General features: G+C 43.7%; 3 protein-coding genes across 6 annotated transcripts in view; 1 reads left to right on the plus strand and 2 right to left on the minus strand.

The window, feature by feature from the left end:
- The window catches only part of LOC119432887 (uridine 5'-monophosphate synthase-like), a 113729-nt gene that overhangs the window by 49814 nt on the left and 44796 nt on the right, over window positions 1–19119 (minus strand). The gene's annotated exons all lie outside the window — the stretch shown is intronic.
- The window catches only part of LOC119432888 (uncharacterized), an 86408-nt gene that overhangs the window by 11028 nt on the left and 56261 nt on the right, over window positions 1–19119 (plus strand). The gene's annotated exons all lie outside the window — the stretch shown is intronic.
- Window positions 4586–17120, minus strand: LOC119432891 (ubiquitin-conjugating enzyme E2 T). The gene is made up of 5 exons (XM_037700042.2): window positions 16106–17120; window positions 15850–15919; window positions 15150–15255; window positions 9671–9769; window positions 4586–7380 (listed from the first exon to the last, which is right to left on the minus strand). The coding sequence occupies exons 1-5, from the start codon at window positions 16413–16415 to the stop codon at window positions 7303–7305; spliced, it is 663 nt and encodes a 220-aa protein (XP_037555970.1). The 5' UTR covers window positions 16416–17120; the 3' UTR covers window positions 4586–7302.

Genomic DNA, 19119 nt, shown 5'->3' on the forward strand with positions numbered 1-19119 from the left:
AGCACATTCGTGAAACCTGCAATGTCGTCAGTGCTTTCTGACAAGGGACATAGAAATTGCTTTATTTACCATAGTGCGTAGAATTTACCAGTCAGTGTGGACATTTTGTGCTATTTTATATTTTGCTCTTAAGGTTTGGCTAGTTGGTTAAGCATGCTTGAATTTGTGTGCAAAAACTACGAAAGGACCGGACACACAAACACAGGACACAAAGTGCAAACTATCAACTGTTTATTTTTCAGAAACTTGTGAATACTATATACATATATGCGGCCACATTGCATACACAGCGGCGCATTCCCGAGCCGACGCCATCAATTGTCGCCAACTAGTTTTTTTTTTTTTTGCCCAGAGCTAAGTCTGGTTCTTCATTCTGGTTCTTTTCTAGTTTTTGGCTCACAAATTTAAGTATCTCTAAAGTAAATAAAATGGCATTCACATCTGGTGACTGTCGTGCACTGGCTCAGCTTGACTTGGCGACTTTAATAATGCAAACTTCAGCTACAAATGGCTCTTGAAAACAAGTGAAGCAGATGGTGTGCATTGAAATCGTTTTGATTGTGGCTGCATTTTATAAAGGGGTAAACAAGCCAAGCAAAGTCTAAGAAACTGTGAGTGGTGCCGAACTCTGCCCGACTACTTAGCGCAGTAATACAGGTAGGCAATCTTGGCTCCACAGCTTCGTTTCTATTATCTGAAGTGGTTGTCTGCAAGTATTATGCATTTATCTTGTGACTCAAGAACAGAAAAGGTGCTGAGAAATGGAGTGATTGAATACATAAACCCCTTAGGGATTTTGATGTCAGCTGATCATGAGCAAATGCCTCTTTTTTAGCTAATGACAAGCCAGTTCATCATAGGCATTTTGACACTTGCTGGATGGCCGGGGCCTTTGGTTGGGATCACATAAACTAAAACATTAAATGAACCGGTGTCTAATTAACAGAACGTAGCTGCATTTGAAAGTTTGTGTGAAGGATGGTCAACAGACTTGGACAAGCGGCTGTAGCCTGAACAGAGGTTTGTAGTGCTGGAAGTGCTGTGCAGTGATAGTATGCAGTGACTGACTGTGATTGTGTATCTGTGCTCCCTTTCCTTCTATGTCTCTACTTCCTTGCCACTTTACCTCTCCTCCACTCTCTCCCCAGCGTAGGGTAGCAAACCGCATCTTCTCATCTGGTTAACCTCCCTGCCTTTTCCCTTCTGTCTCTTCTGTGGATGGCTTCTTGCGTGCACAAGAAGGGGTGTTTTTTTCTTTTCTTTGATAAAGTACATGGCGGTAGACATTCTACCATCACTGCTTTTATTGAATTAGATTTTCCATGCTACTTACAGTTGTATTTTTCTGTGCTCTAATCATGTGATTGAAGCATATCTTGTACCCGCCGTGGTTGCTCAGTGGGGTTGTTGGGTTGCTGAGCACCAGGTTGCAGGATCGAATCCCGGCCACGGCGGCCACATTTCGATGGGGGCGAAATGCGAAAACACCCGTGTACTTAGATTTATGTGCACGTTAAAGAACCCCAGGTGGTCTAAACTTCCAGAGTCCCCCACTACGGCGTGCCTCATAATCAGATCGTGGTTTTGACACGTAAAACCCCATAATTTAATTAATTTGAAGCATATCTTGTGAAAACCATAAGCCATTACAGTACATTTTTTGCGACAAAAGTCCTTTTAGGGCGTTGGAAAATGTGTCGATAAACCGTGGGATCTGTTGGCAGAGCTCTAGTTTGCAATCTTCCATCCACCACAGGAGTGTCTCGTCGTTCTGAGACGCCACCACAACAGCAATCGATGGAGGAAGTTGCGAAATGAAAGAGGGCTGTAGCTAGTATGTGTGGCTCTGACACAAGAGACCGCTGCTACTGCTACCTACTACAAGAGAGCTGAGGGGGCAACGTCAGTGCAGGGCAAACTGAAGCAAGGAGAGAGAAAAACAGAAGAAAGGTGAAAGGTGGGGAGGTTAACCAGAAGGGAACATCCAATTTGCTATCTGCAGGGGGAGGTATAGAAAGATAAAAAAAAGTAGAGAGAGACAGGGAGCACAGAGACTATCACAGCACAGGATTACGTGCAGCACAATGAACACCAATGCAGGCTACAGCCGCCGGTGCAGGTCTGTTGTCCTTAAAAACTGTAACAGTGCCTTCGTTGCCCTCAGCTGCGATGGCTTATAAGGTCGGCGTTCTAAAATTGTTTGCTCCGATAACGGTCTGGGATCATTGAGAGCTAGCACAACTGCGAGCGATTGTGTCTGTACACTTCAGTGAGGACACTCACACGGAACGCGTCGAAGGCTCTCTTCGTGACCACACTCGCTACACGAGGCATTCTCGGCCATTCTAATGCGAAAAGAAAGACTTCGTAAAAGCAGAAGGCAATTGGTACTTGGATGCCCTGCTCAGCAATAGCTGAAAAAGTGTTCAAACATTAATTGACAGCAATCAGCTGGCAGACGTGCCTTTTTATTCATTTTGACTCTGCATCAGTCTTTACAAAGTGTGAATCCTCAATTTATTTCACTTCATTATTTCTACAACATGATTTCATGGAGTGGTAGGACTGCAACTGTAAGCTTAATGCTTGCAACTTGGCAATTAATTTTTTTTTATTTTCCTCCATCAAACTGAGCCACATGCAGAAACTTATTTTTCGCAGGTACGTATGCTGGCTTCGCCTACCTAGTGAACAAACTGCCAAAGTACTATGCACACACTCTAGCTGGTGGAAAATAAGCATGGCACGCTTGAATCTACGTAGAGTCACTTCTCATTCTGTACGACATTCTCATGTACCAGCAGTTATTGGGGTCAGGTCAGCTCCCGAGTCATTTCCATTTCCTTAAAGGCTCATACACACTAGGCCGACACGACACCGATTTCGGTCTGCCGACTGTTGGCGACAGCAGTTTACAGGACAGAAAACGGTGTAGCCCAAGGTTTAAAGGAAGGAAAACGCTTTCGCCAACAGTTGGCAGACCAAAATCGGTGTCGTGTCGGCCTAGTGTGAATGAGCTTAAGAGGGATGCACACAGCATGAAAGAAATGCTTTGGTGCTCTGCTGAAGAGAATACTGACACAACATTTTTGACTTTTCAAAATTTTTTGCGTCAAATCCAGGTCCGAATCCTCAAAACCCAAGAAGAAATACTGGCAAGCCTCGCAAAGCCCTAAACAATTTACTGTAATCCCACTTCTAAGAACCAGTTTCGATTTCGTTTCCCAGTAGGCATTCGGCTCCAGCTGTTCGGTTGTCAGTTATGCTGCTAGTTAGTAGCCTAACCGATGACCAAGTGAGCTGCGAGTGCTAAAACAGTGCGATGTTCTGCTCCCATGTGACCACTTTCCGTATCATGACATCAAGGGGCATGCATCTCCTGAAAAATGAAAACAAAATTGGTTCATACAAGTGGTGCTACTGTAAATTGGGCGAGGCTTGCCAGTACTTCTTGGGTTTTGAGGATTCGAACCTTCATTTGACACACTAAATAATGAAAAGTCATCATTACTTGGGAGCCTGCTGGAAATAGTTGAAATGTGTGTACCGCTGCACGTCACAGTGCCAAGCACAATGAAGAAATGGCAATATCGCAGTGATTGGCAGCGCGTGACATAGAATGAATAAATTTTGTGCACAGGACTTAGTAAAGCAAATAAAATACATTTTTATACAGGAACTTCTTTCTAAAGAGTTGACAGAAGTGATCCACACGGGCACAAATTTGAATAGTCTTACTCCTTTAGACTGGTATGCTTGAATTGCAACATGGCTCACAAATGCTCGTAAAGAGCGCAGGGTTTCCATTCACACATTTCAAATGCAGTTACCTTCCGTAGGCTCTGGTTAACAGAATTTTTCAGTTTATGCAATGCCGACCAAAGGTCCCGGCCAGCGCCCATGCATTTCTATGGGCCCAAACTTTCATTATTTCGATAATAAAATTAGCCTTTGCCGGATAATTCAAACTTGACAAGCCATCACGCACACACCTTACCCCTATGGTGACCCCAACAGCAGCCTTTCTCTACTTTGGACACACAGAAAGTGGGCGCATATGCGATTTGGGGACGTGTTAGAACAAGCGGTGTTTTTTTTTTTTTTTTTTTTTTTGGCATCTTGTTTAATTCGACCCACCAGATAACTTGACCAATTTCATCAGTCTCATCGTGGTACAACTAACGGAAGTCGACTGTAACAATTAAACCTTAATCTTGAAAAGCTAACACTTTTGCGTTATACTAAAAATTTTCGTAAATTCAAGTTTCGCATTAGGAGTGTGAGCAATTTTTTGTTCACATGGGCTTAACAGATTACATGTCATGAATTAGCGTCTCGGCTATTACCCATAAAAAACACTTAGTGTTAGGGCCGGTGGTGTGAATCCTACTGCCTGATAAATTTCAAAATTTTTCTTTCGCTTTCTGCTTTTGATGCAGCAATAAAGACTCGGCAAATCCAAGAAAGAGAGTCTATAGTGCTTATTTATACAAAACTATGCAGACAATGAGGCAGCATTTCTCTAGTCTCAATTCCTCTTTAATTCATAGAAACTGTACAACGCTTAGTAGTGCAAAAAAAAAGATGAAAGAACATGGACGAGGCAGGAGCTGGCTCCCAAATGTACATCTTTATTTCCAAACAGTGAAAATCAATTCCACAGACTCTCTCGAAGGCTGGCATTTTTATATGCCAATGTTCGAACAATACATAAGGCACTAGTAATGAACAAAGCAGAGAATTTTCTTATGACCTTTATGTAGCTCACTGTACACTAACATGAACATGAAGATGCTATCATACTGACATGCATACATTGTTTATTTTTTCTCGTGACCATTTCTCACCAGCTAACCACTGTTAGGATTATGCCACACAAGGTTAACATTAAAAGTAGCAGAGCAAGTCTTCCAATCGGTAGCTACATAATGCCGAGTACATGACACAATAAGACATGAACATGTTTTCATAGCATTTGCAATGTTTAATTGCACATTGCTAGTGCGCACATCCATTTTGCAAATAGCAGTGACCATGCTGTTAACACGGCTAGAATGCATGCGATGTGGTACCAATTTCAATTGACAACCATAAGGAACATTTTTAGGCCTGTATTAACGCTGTAATGTGCCCTGTATCACATGAAAACCATCACATTCCCAACATGGAAATAAACTTCAGGAATTCCTCTGAATTCCTCTGGTAGGCAATAAAAAGCTGAATGGTTTGGGAAGTCAGTACATATGTCGAAATTCAGTCTGGCAATAATACTGTACAGTCGGCATGACAGAGTTAAAAGCGTCGGCTTCCTGTAGCACAATAGGTGGTGCCATGAATGGAAATGTTTGGTTCCCGTCTAAGTGCAATGACAGTGGTGCTAATTGAAGCCAGAAAAGCCATTATTTGGAACGATTGGGACAATTCGGAACTTTTTCACCACTTCGGCGCAGAAACCTGGTACTGTGATCTGCTTGTTCTCCGTCCTCATTCCGTCTTAACAATTCTAAACTCCCTACCAAGCCACCCCAGTACACGATTCGGCAAGCTCCAATGCTTTGGCATCAACGTGTTATTACTTGGACAGTGCAACTTATTAATTAGCATTGTAAGCTTCCACTTCGCCAGTCTAAATATGCAAGAAACACACACATCTCTAATGGTGCCGTATTCTGAAACGATCCACTTGGGCGATAATATTGCCTCGGAAACAATATCGCCATCAGGCGCACGCTGCTTGGCTGGTTGAGCAAAATTTGAATGACGTTGTGCTCAACAAGCCAATCAGCTCATCAAATTTTTCTAAAACAGCCAATCAGTGCGCACCGTTGGCCAAGGCAATAGTATCGTCGAAGTGGATCTTTTCAGAATATGGTCCATGGTTCCATCTAAAATACTCTGGCAATTAGCTAAGAAAACAGGACTTTGCTGCAATTTCTCTACAGTAAATTAGTAAAAAAATATTGATAGTTCTGGAAAACCAGGCTAAATTTGTATGTTTGACTCTGCCTAATTTGATCCTGACTGAAGGTCCCGGCTGGTGCCTGCCCATAGATTTCTATGGGCCAGAACTTGTTACTTCAATCCCGAAACTAAGTCAGGTCATATGTTTTCAGCGTTCCGGAGAACTGCACGCGTCACAGGATGAGCCAGCGAAGCAGTTAGTCTAGGTGTGGTACACCATCACGTTTGCGGAGCCACTTCGATGAATGCAGAGTGTCAAACGCACTGTATATCATAAGGAAAGCATGTGCTTCATAGACAGCGATAAACTGCTGTCTGAGAGGGACGACAATGGACATTAGGTGTAAATAAATTTACATTCTAAGATGAGCTTCACTGGTTTCATCGTTTCCCAATCGTGGAGGCATGCTGCATTTTTCTTGCTCAATAAAGATTGGTCCAGGAGCTCCAATGTCATTTCTATGTTACCGTAATTAGGAGCTGAGTGTAATTAACTTTTACAATAGTTTCCTAACAGAACTGCTAAACACTTCGTGAAAGTTAGATTCGGGGGTGCATTAGAATAGGGTAAATGCTGCCACAAGAAGCAGCGGTGTGTTTGGGTCTTCTTCCTGTTTCTTTTTTAATTCGACCCAATGGATAATTCAAGGTCCCATCAAGGTTAACACAAGTTGGCAGTACTTGACTCTAAAACAACGTTATTGCCTTGAAGTATCAGAAATTTGAACACAGGTTATTGCAAAGGAGATTCACGCACGACAAATATACTGATATCTTAAACATTCTGCGGTTGGAAAGACATACCTTGACACATTCTCACAGCGCCGAGGCAACATTTTGCTTCTCTAGTTCACTAAAACCTAAATTTTTCTAAATGCAACATGACTTGGTGTTGCTAGCATAGCACATGATCAACGAAAAAATGATCCAATGGGTTATTGTGAAGTTATGATTACTAAAGCTAAACTTCCTCCAGAATGGCTTTGTTTTACGGCTCATTTCCATCAAAGCTTCCATTGCACAATACAGAGCCCAATGCAAGGCTGCAAGTCTGCCAGCACAGGACAAAATTGGGACACTGTAGCATGATGGTACATAAAACCGAGTCATGAACATCACTGCAGGGCTGATCATAAACATAAACAAAGGCATGAATGGGCTATATGCTCAGTGAAGAGATCCTGGCAAGCCCGTATGTTTAAAAATCTAAAATAAATAAGTGCACCGGAGTATGAACAAGAACTTATTCTTAGTTCCCGATCTCCTTGGAGATGAAACAAGGAAAACCCACTGGCCCAAGTGGGCGCAGTGTGAACAAGACTAGGTCGGCGTGCTGAAGGTTCAGCCCATGGCGTGGCGTCGCGTGTGTTCAGCGGCCAGCCTGTTGAACACTTCCCTCTGGTACTTGAACTGGTCAGCCTGGGGAGGGATAAAGAAAAAAAAAAAAAGTGGTGCACAGCAGTCTTAATTTTTTGGGTGCGAGTTTCTTTTCTGGCATGCAATTAAATTTGTGTCTAAGTAACATACTTGCAGGCTTTAAATTCAAGTGCTATTTATGTGATATGCCGCCGAACACAGATCAGGAAATTCTGAGAATTAGTCTTATGCTAATTAATGAATTAATTTTAAGATCATTAGTTTTCCTCAGGCAACACGGCCTCTTCTTTGCTGTCCCTGTCCCTTGAAGAAACTTCGTAATCAACGTCGTAGTCCTCCGAGCTGGAGTCGGAAAGAAGTGTTTGAATTTCTGCATCACTCTAGAAACGCGGGCTTTTTGTGCTGGTCTGTCATGTGACTCATGTCTGAAAATGAGAGACGTGAGCAACACCGACTGTTGACAAGTTTTGTCGCGCCAGGGGTGTGCATCGACAGCCACATGATCATACTGGGGAACTGCACTTTTAAAGGAACACTTAAGTAAACAGTGAATCAATTTACTACGCATAATAAAGCCACGTTCCGGCTAAACCACTGCCTCGTTGACGCTCAAATTCCGCAGTGCCACATCTTGCACAGCCATAAAGCCAAAGCGCCAGAATCTACGCTGGGATAGTTGGCTTACGCTCAATGTGGTGAACAGTGCAGACGACGGGAGAAGTGGCACCGCACATTTATCCTGTTCGTATCTCGTGTCCTGTTGTATGCACTCTAGGCCATGTTGCTACGAGATCAGCGCACATTTTGAGACTTCTGTGCTGGTTATAGTACCCACAATGCCTCCTGTATTTTTTTAAATGGCCTGCCCAGGGACAGTAAACCAAAGTTCACTTATGGGTGCCACCTTCCCAATAGCTGGCCACAATTTATAAGGCGTCGTTAGCATCATATCAATTTTCTCTCACTGCCTGTCATGTGGAAACAAAGGAGTGAGTACGGTGCGGCAACAGTGCTTGGCAAAAGCTGGCCATGCTCAAGCAACAACAGGTCTGGGAATGCGGCCTCGACACAGTGAACCACAGGCTACTGTGTACTGCAACGCAACTGGGCAGGCATCGTAAAAATACAGGGGCACATGGTCTTGAGTTTAAATTCCACTCTTATATGAAATCAAATGCATATGAAGCCAAGGAAAGCACAGGGAAATTATTTGTAGTTGTAATTGAAATATACAATTGATAGCTTAAAGTGAAATGGAAGTGGACGAAAAAACAACTCGCTGCCGGTTGAGAGCAAAACCTACAGCCTTTGCCTTATTTGTGACCAATTAATTGTGCTATGAAGATGGTTGTTCGAATGGCATTAGCCAGTTAGCGTCGCACAACGCGAAGGTTGTGAGTTCGGCTCTCGCTGGTGGCAAGTTCCCTTTAATCTATCATTTGTACACTTCAATTAAAACTACAAATAACTTCCCCTATGCTTTCCTTGGCTTCCTTATCTGTTGGCTTCATATGGTTCATTAACAAAAATTGGGCCCGTTGGTTCCCCTTCTTTTCTTTCTTATACGAAATGCAATTTAAAATTGACTGCTTTCAGTTTTGTAAAAAGATTGTATGCTAGTAGTCACATGTCTTTATACTCCGTTTCATGCACAGCAGGCAACGCTATTACATGGAAGGCATTGCAGATCCCAGCCCATTTACAGCTGAACGTGCTAAGTGACACATTTATGCGACCAGCAGCGCACCACTTGCCTCCGTGAACAAAACATTGTTTGTTGCATCCTGGACACACACACAAATAATACATGATTTGACATGACCTCAAGTCCACAAGCTGTAGTTCTAATATAGTATACAAGGTAGCTATTCCATAGACAGTATCGCAGATCTAATACAACTGCATTGGCAAATGCCAAGAGTGAGACTCGTATGACCACTCTACTTGCCTAACTTCCGTAGAGTTACTTGCTAGGCATGGAATGAAGTATGGGGTCGATCTTAAGATCACTGTTGCAGTTTTGTGTGAAGGCATCATTTGAGATAGGGAACATGAGAGTACATCCCCAGAGCATTGAGAGAAAGTGAGTAAATTAACACAACACAGCCGTTATTTACAGCAAGGCATCTCTAATAAAATGTTTTTCACGAGACCATAGGAACGAAATGTAGTAGCAGCAAGGAAAACTTATTCAGCAAACAAAGCCTGGTCACTATGATAGTATCACCATGATAACGACCACGCTTAAGCAGCATTACAATGGACAAAGAGGACGGATCAGTGAAGTTCCACTGCATATGACAATCACTGTCACGGACTGTAGTCGACTCACAAGTTCTGGCACAAGTGGATCATCAGGATTTGGCTGTGCTAGCAGGGCGTGAAGTGACAGGAGGACGACCTTGAGGTTCAGCGATGGCCGCCAGCGACCCTGCACATAACAACACAATGGCAAAGAGTTAACAGCCATTTCCGGGCCCACTAAAGTAGTAAGCATTAGCGAAGACTAGGCTGTGCAAACACGCACATACAAAAGCCACTGGACGAGTGTCCGAATCTGAGCCAGCTGGTGCACAGTCTAAATAACCGTCAGCTGAAACAACGCACCAAAGAACATGAAGCCACGAGACGCACCACTGTCTATAGACAATGTCCTGTTCACAGAATATAATGCGTTTATGTATGCCAGCGGAATGGGCAGGGAGCATTCCATCGTCTTCTTGATTAACAAACATCTGAAAACTATGGCCACGTTCTTTATTGAAACATGAATATAGACGGCAGCACTTGCACCGTGTATCATGTCACGTTTCTTTTGAGCGTCGTTTCAGTAGACAATTCGTGCAAACTTGCTACTTTCTTGTGTCCCCTGACACACTGCTTCCCCCCCATGACACGCACATTATCGCAGGAGTCCGCGTCACAGTGAGCAGCTACGACAACAAATGGTGCTAGCACTCTGATGCTAGTGCCATCCGATGACTAGATAGCTCAGGCAAGAGAGAGAGAACAGGAAAAATGCAAGAAGGCACACCAGAACAGCATAGAATGGTGGAAGAAGAAACATCAAAGAAATACGTACCGAACCCATGCACACAGTCATTCACAGCACAAGGTAAATGCTAAAGCCGTTGGTGCATGTCTGTTGCCCTTAAGAATTGTGGTAGTGCATTGGTGCAGCCTAAACAGAGAGTGTAACATATGCCTACTGTTGTACCGGCCGTTTAACCCGCGAAAACAGTTGCTCATGGAGAACGCGACAATGGTAGGCAAGCCGACGCCTTTGTCAGAGCCATCTCCAACTACGATTATTCAGGGCAAACAGTAGGACACTGCCAGGACAGGTTCGGGCAATTTGCAAGGGGACATTAGAGAGTTTTAGAATAGAGGCCCCGAACGTTTTAGGGCCCCAAATAAATAGTGTCGAAGCCACTGCACATGCGCGAGATGCAAACTGCGTTTGGGTTTTGTGTCGGGCACGCTATTTCAGTGATGTAGCAGGAACCCCAAAAGCGGCCCCAAAAGCTTTGCGTCAACAAAAATGGCGGCACCCATCGAAGCAACGGCTCTAACCGAGCACCAAACTGGGCTCGATTCGTGGTAACGTGTGAAGTTCGTAAACTGGAGAAGTGACTGCGGTTATCGCTTTCTCTCACCTAATGTGTGTAATGAAGACTGATTTACTAGACGCCGCTGATTCTGAATTCGATTGTCGATTTCATGGCTTGTAGGCCTAACATGGATTAGCTTGGCTGGTGAAGGCACGTAAAGTTGGTTACTCAAAATTAAGCGCAACCAATCGCTTGCTGCTAACGAATAACCTCTAAATTGTAATTAAACACTAGAACACGAAAGTCAAGGTTACTCCTCTTATCATAAAATGGTATAGTTTATTTTAATATTTATAATAGCTTTTCTTTGAGACCATAGTGGCGCTGCAAGCGCAAGGATGCTATTCGCAAACGCAAAGGCCTATTCCAAAACTCTTCACTCCTGCATGCCCCAACGCTAACATCCACAAAGCTCTTTGGGGCCCCTATTCTAAAACTCTCTATTCCTTCACATGATTTAAGGCAACCAAGAAGAAGTGAACCAGACACAGATGCCCTTCTGGGATACCACTGGGCCCAAACTGCCACGTCCATGTTGGAAAAGGGGTCACTGTAGTTCCCTCTTTGTGCACAGTGATGTACGTTTGTTTTGGGCCAAGCAAATGCCAACCTCTCCTTGGAGGAAAAAGACTGCAAACCTCCATATTGGCGGAGGATGATGTCATCCATATCCTGACGCAGGATTGGGGGAAGGTGGCGGGACCAGGACGACGGAAGTGTTAATTAAAGGGACCCTGAAACAATTTTGATGATTTCGTACAAACGTACTGAGTCGTCAGGGTAGGTCCTTCTGATTATTAATTGACGCATCTAAGTGCTCCGCGTAAAGCGTGCAATTTATTATAAGGTGTTAAAAATGTACATCGCTACTGATCGCAGCACGCCACTCTCCTGAGTTTTCAGCCGCCCCTGACCAAGTGACGGGAGGTGACTATATAACATCAGTAGGGCGAGCTATCCAATTGCCTGCCCAGAGTGCGTCATTGATAATTTTTCCAACTTAAATGGTGAACAAATGCTGTTCGAGATAGTTGGAATGTTGGTTAACTTGTTTCTATAAAAAAAAAGTTACAGAAAGAGAATGCACAAGGACAATTTATCACTACACTCAAGCACTTCCAGCACACAGCAAGTAACCTCTGCTTGTGTTACAACGTGCTTCGTGTTGACGAGAGCTGCGCGGTCAGTATTGGTCTCGATCTTTCTTTTCGCAAGCACCGTGGTTCGCCCTTGTTACATTGTGTGCTGCAAATGTAGCAACTGGCAAAGCTGTGACATCGTGTCCCTCTGCAAGGCAGCAGACGAGCGGAGTGGCTGCAGCGCATCGGACTGTCGGTATCCGATTGGCTCCAGCATCTACCCGTTTGCGGCCATCACTTCACGCAAAAGGATTACTACCACAATAGAGTTAACAGGTCCGGTATTTGGGTAAATGCAAGCGCAAGTGTGCTGGGCGTTTTATGGGATTAACGGAGGTGCAAACATGAGCTGCTTGCACGGTGCAGCCCCCCCCCCCCCCCCCCCCCACCTGGCGACTACAAAGCTCAACCAAACACAGAGCTAATGTATAGCAGTAACCAAGTGTATTCTATACTTTGCTGCTGGCGCAACTTTTCGGCAGGAGCCTAATCTTGAACACGTTGCCTTTTTGTATGTTTAAAATGTTTTACATTTGGTTACAGCAATATTAGCTCTGTATTTGGCCGGTTAAGCTCTGCAACACTAGATGGCTGGACTGTGCATGCCGATCGGCCCACTCACATACGTCTACCCTAAAGCTCCTTCATCACAGGAGTAGTAGTATGGAGGGGCTTTAGTTTACGCCTCTGCCCATCCGTCAAAACGTCCAGCTCACCTGTGGTTACCGAAATACCGGACATGCTCGGCACTGCAACCGAATGCTCGCAATGCCTTGCTGCATGGATAGCTCTTGCTGGGGATCGACGGCCAGGCAGCTAGCAGAGAGGTTGTAGAGGCTTCGCACGCTGGCTCCAAGACAACCGGAAGTAGACGACGTGATGTCACATGACGCAGTGAAGGCGGAGCTTAGTCTCGATCACTCGGAGAACGAGTTGAGGAGAAAAAGCATGGCTAGGGAGAAGGGTAACTTGTAATCGCCCATAGCTCCGTTCAATATGAGACGCGAACGCGAACGTTTTACTGTAGCTGTACCCTACACATCTACAAACGTCCTGGATGTCAGGCCCAGCCTCACATTCTTTACTACACCATGGTGTCTGAAGTTCTGTAGAGCTCCAGTCACAAGAATACTTCTACAATTAATGTGACACACAAGGTTTCGTTAAGAACAAAATGACAGTCATTTCTGCCTGCCACTACAGCAGCCTTGAACTAATGCCGGTATGCCGCATGAATTTGAATCTTTCCTGGAGCGCATTTTTTTTTTTACCACATGAGATAAATTCAGAGTTGCATTCATGCAGTAGCAATTACGCCAATGTCACCATCACTTATATATGTGATCTATGGAGGCCAGCGTGAAATTTCAGGCTAACAGCAAGATCGCCGCTCTGTAGAACATGTTTGGTATGTAATGAATAGCCAAACTGAAGCACCTTAGTGAAAAGTGCGCAATGAGTGGCTACGAATTAAACGGGCAGTAAATACATTGTATATTGAGCGGTAGCCATGTTGGGAATCACATCACTATGGCTAAAAAACTGCTTTCACTGTATTTTGACAAATATTTCAACCCTTGCATAAGCAACCTCATGAAGGCACATACACACTACAAAAACTATGTTAAAACAGTGGCAGTCATGTTACATGCTGGCAGTCAAAACAAGAGGGCCAGGTAAAATAACCGACTAGCTGAAATAAATGAGCCCATTTCCAATAGGTAGCAGTAGGCTACTGCTTGTTTCTTGATGTTCGAACTGCACTTGCTAGAAGAAAAGGGATCGCATACTGTTAAGCCAATATGACAGGGTGTCTAATGTGTTGGCATTTTCAAGTTCCCTTGTTTTTCCAGGTTTTCCCTGACTATTTCTATCAAAATTTCCTGGCAGTCTATGACCCTAGAGGGTCATTCAAGCACAAGGAAAAATTAGTGATTCAAAAAGTTATTACACCATCCCGTAATTTTCAGTACGCTGTAAATCAGGTGAGATGTACTATATCACCATTTGGCTGAATAGGCAGTTTCATAATATTCCAACCACCCATCCAGGCTCACACTAACAAAACCAGCAAAAGAGACCATTATTAGCAGATTATGTGGGTCTGGCTGAAGAAATGTGCTCCATTCTGGCATACCACTACATTTATCATAACTGCTGCGATTACCACTTTCTCCAATTCAAAGCAACCAGTGTGAAAAATTCTTTTTTTTTTTACCCCCTAATTATCTAGAATTGACAAATCCCCAGAATATTATATGAAAATTCCGTCGACACTCCTGAATAAGTTTTCTGTAATCTCATCACTTGGGAGTACTCACGATAAAGTACTCACCTTTATGCGAGTTCTTGAGCATAAGCTCTATTCTCCAGAGACCCCTAGCTTGTACATTATATTTGCACAATATTGCCAATCCTTTGCGAAATTAACTCCTGAGCGATTACATAAAATATTCATCCCGGATATTAAGTCAGATGCATGCACAGCTGCATGGAAGTGATTTAATTATATTTTTAGCGTCAGTGGTGGAGAAATCTAGACCATTGTGTTCACATACGAAAAGTAACCGCAGGGTGCATTCCAAATACTGCATGTTAGCATGAAAATTCAGAATGCAGCATCAACAGCCCAACTAGTTATGCGATGCTACACTTTCATCTCTGTTTACAAGAATTGAAATTTGGGTGAGCTTGTACGATTGCGTGATGCCTTAAGAGCGCAAAAATGACGACAACAAAAGAGAAAACGACAGAATAAGCGCCAACTTCTAACTAAAGTTTACTCCAACAAAAAGCGCTTCTGCCATCACAAAAAAAAAAAAAAAAGAAAAAGCAAGAACAATCAGGGCACGTGCACCCTCAAAACATAATCTCTGTGTTGGGGCCAAGAAAAGCAACTTTTACTATAACAAACATCAGGGTGTTTCACATTTGTAGCATACCAGTCAGTAATGCGAACCAACTTGAAAAGCAATTATATGCCTGAGCTGTCTTTGGGCTTCAAGTGGCTATGACAAAACGTAATTGTTAGCTGCCACCCGAATCCCATCGCCTGCCTCACCTTCGGTGGCATCTGGAGCACGTCTAGGCAGATGCGGCCCGTAGAGTCCACGTTGGGGTGGTACACCGGTGTCTGGAACACTGCCACGGGTGCCTCAAACGGGTACCTGCACAGTGCAGCCACCACAGAGACAAATCATCACCTCCGTGCAGAAATACCTGCGGCAACAGGCTGCGCACTCAGGAAAGTCGGCCAATCATTTGGTGCAAAGCGCAATCACTCTGCCAAATAAATATTGAAATATTGGAAGCATTGCACTGTTAGTGGTGCTTGATCATAAATTATATCGCTACTGCATTATGAGATAAGCGCACCGCCAACATAATCAAGCGAGCAACTTGTTATGCGACAGTTTCCGAATACAAAATTTATAGGTCGAACTCATCACTCGTAAATTGGCTACATCGTAAGAGAATCGAATTACGTTGCAGTTAAGTAACGGCGCGAAAATTGATTTTCTTTACAAGGCTGCTGAACAAGATTATAAAGAAACAACCGGCATGTGTGCATATATATTTGTAGAATTCGATCAGCACCTCACAACTATCTACGTATCTTACAATCATCCTACCAGTGGACTTTGTACGATTGTGTCGTTGAGCATGCGGGTGAACATTCTGTACGAGAAAGGCATGCGCTCAGTAGTTTCAAATGAGATACGAGAGATGACAGCAACAGCGCGGCGGTGCATGGGCCGCACCTTTCGGGGATGCGAATGTTGAGTTTGAAGGTTCCGCCTTCGTACGGTGTTCCGCTTGCTCCGGTGATGGCTGCAACGATCGAAAGCATAGACAGGCTCAGAAAATGACATTAATCGTGGGCACTAACACGAACTGGGCTCTTGAAAGCGTGATAATTGCGGAGTGAAAACGAAACAATACTTGCGCTCCGTTACTCGACTCGTTCACAGCTTCCGCGTCCCACGCCCGCTCGTGCTCTGTAAACGAGATACTCACCAGCTTCAAAGCTGTCCAACATATCGGCGACCGGGTTGCACACGATGCCAGGAGGCAATTGCGAGTTGAGCATCTCCAGCTCTCTCTGAATCCGCATGTTACGAAGCATCGTAGCTTTCGGGAAATTCGTCCCGCAAGGCTTGGTGCGTCGATATACGTTTATGACGAGAGTTCCGTGCCCACTCGTACGTGAGACAATATGCTGGTAGGAAATTGACACAAGCAAAAAATCAGCATACAACTTCAGTGACTTAACGGCACGCAAGTCTAGACGCGTTCGTAGTTCGTGGCTCGCGGTGCCGGCCGTCATTCCATAAAGGCGCGCGCCAGCTAGAAACGGATTGGCCAGCTGCGCTATGACGAAAGCCGTGCAAGTGTGCTATTTTGACGTCTCAGGTTTTGAGCTTTGACGTCCCGCGCATTTTGAACGGAACTTTTGTGCAGATGCGTCTGTTGTATCCGTTTTCTCACACCGTGGTTGTACGACATATTTTGCACGGAGACAAGTGCAGCCTCGAATCCTGTGGAATGCGTCTTGGCCATCGGTGGAAGTAAACAGTCACTCACTACACACTCTGCCGTGTTTCGCTCAGCACTATTCCAGGAGAAACGCGACCGCCATTCACACGGCACTTCGGTGCACTCTAGTCATGGGTTTGTACCAACACGTTATCGTACGTCACGACATCAACAAATGTGCCGCAGTATTATAAAATCGCCTTATTTGGCTGTTTCGTCCATTTATTTAGTCGTCGGCCGGACTTTCCGATGCAAAAGCCACGTTTTCTCGCGCTACCAAGTGGACGCGTCCGTTAGACAGAGTAAACAGGCTGTGGTCAGTGGTAGCGCTGTCATAAAATAAGGAACCTGAAGCTGTGTCGCTTCAAAATTCTTTCTAACTCTCTTCTTTCTCTCCTCACTCCCCTTACCCCACAGACGCTCAGCTGTGCTCCCACATGGGCTGCCGAAGTAGCGTTTTTTTCCGCACCACAATTTGCCACACCACACACTTTAGTTCGATGTCTATAGTAAACATTTCTGAACACTCTTGAAACTGCTTGCCACTGAGGACCTTGATTTCATTATTCTCCACGCAGAAGTTTGCAACAAGAGGCCCATACTGTACTACATTCATATATATATATATATATTGCTGTCGCCTCACAGCTGCACACTGAATAAGCTGGGGGGTGTGTGAATGGTAGAAAAATTAGAATAATATGAATAGCATAATTCCATCTTTGAATCAAGTAGTCGGTATTAGTAAATACGAGTATTCTTCAAATAGTTTTGAGTCCTAAAGTGTGTGCAACCAGACATATAATTTGAGAAAAATGCGGGAAATTTAATCCCAGTGGCCATAGTGGACATAAAATGTGAGAAGTTACAGCCAGTGGGGCACTGGACTGAGAGGCTCCAAATCTTTTCCATTGCAATACAGTTTCTATTATTATTACATGGTGGATCACGCTATACATTGCTCGTGGAGCCAGACTTTTCCTTCTAAAACCACAAACATCTGCACTCTTTGAAGGACACTAGGTATGCAAGGAAACTACCTATTTGTTCCTAATGCTCCATTTGAATTTTTAATAAAGCGCTTCATAACCTGCAATGTTATGACAGACACTTACTATATATAGGATATGAACATAATTTTATATAAAATGTTGATCGCTTCTGAATAAACATTTTGTCATCATCATAACAAATGTGAAAAGCAGTGTTTTTATCTGAAAACTGTTCAAAAAGTATCCAATATCCTATTCGTTTCTGGCACTATTCGATCTGTATTCGGTCGCAAAATTACTATTTGCACACCCCTAGGCACAGCCCAACCAAACCATTTCACCATCTACATCGTCACCTCCGGCACACTGGTTGTCAGTTTTTTTAGATAATAGCCTCACCTTTTTTCTTTCTTTTTTGTATTTCTCGGCCTTACCCATGACAGTAGCTGAGAGAACTGAAAGTCTGGTCTGCTGGTCACTTAGGATAACAAGCACAAACGTACCTTCATCTTGGTGAGCAGTGTCCAAGCCATTCTGAAAATTTGGCAATGCTTCACTGGCACACCTGTAAGCCAAATTTGCACGAGGAGGTGCAATTTTGGCTTGCCCATGAATTGAAACACCTTGATTAGTCACTCAAATTAATTACCCAGAGATTTCCTGTACAGCACATAGATACCTACCTCTCTATAGAGCATCTGCAACAACTCTGTTCTTTACACTTCATAGCAAACTTTTCGCACATGCATAAGCTCAGTTTGGATTCCGCTGCAGTATCACTTCAATGCGAGAAACAAAGTTTATGTAGCAAACAATGAACAAACTCGGTGGTTGTAAACTATGCTGAAGGAATCGCAAGCATACCGTGCTTCGCCAATATTAAGGACATAGGTTACAAGGAATGCGAATTTCGAGAAATGCAGTAGCAACGTGCCGACATCGCATACCAACATCGCGAAGCAAACGTTTGAAGGGGCTTGAAGGTCAAACACAACACAAGAGCTTACAATGAACACTGCTCTGCTAATTGTAGAAAATGTCGCACAGAATGCGCTTTTCTTCCACGCTTACGTCAAGTACCTAGTACGGCTTTTCTTTTACACATATAATAGGGCACATAAGAATGTTCACACTCAAAATCGATGCATTTGACCATTAATGTAGATCGTTATTTTGCCTATGCTTCGTATGTATACAATGTGTGCATTTTGTTTTTCTGGTGACCATATATAATTGAATTTCGATTTTGCATGAAATGCATACTTGCCTTTGTTGCTTTGCGTGTGTTATAGATACCATATTACATTAAGGTTTTCCATTATTTCATAGGTCTTCCTTACATTCCACCCACTCTGGGACTTCTGCTTTGAAATTATAACTCAATAAATTTCAACTTTAACCCATATGCAGCAGCAAGTTGCCCTAGCTTGTCACCACAGAAAGTAACCTGTCATAGTGATCTTCAGAAGCACAATGAATGCTGTTGAATGAACCTATATCGGG

Source organism: Dermacentor silvarum, chromosome 11, assembly GCF_013339745.2.
Source record: "Dermacentor silvarum isolate Dsil-2018 chromosome 11, BIME_Dsil_1.4, whole genome shotgun sequence".
Lineage (NCBI taxonomy): Eukaryota > Metazoa > Arthropoda > Arachnida > Ixodida > Ixodidae > Dermacentor > Dermacentor silvarum.

Excerpts from the sequence above, each read along its gene's own strand:
- LOC119432891 (XM_037700042.2), bottom strand. The coding sequence starts at position 16,415 with ATGACGGCCGGCACCGCGAGCCACGAACTACGAACGCGTCTAGACTTG. Across the intron at positions 15,920-16,105 it reads GTTGGACAGCTTTGAAGCTG|CCATCACCGGAGCAAGCGGA; the intron begins GTGAGTATCTCG and ends CGATCGTTGCAG. Across the intron at positions 15,256-15,849 it reads AACATTCGCATCCCCGAAAG|GTACCCGTTTGAGGCACCCG; the intron begins GTGCGGCCCATG and ends TGCACTGTGCAG.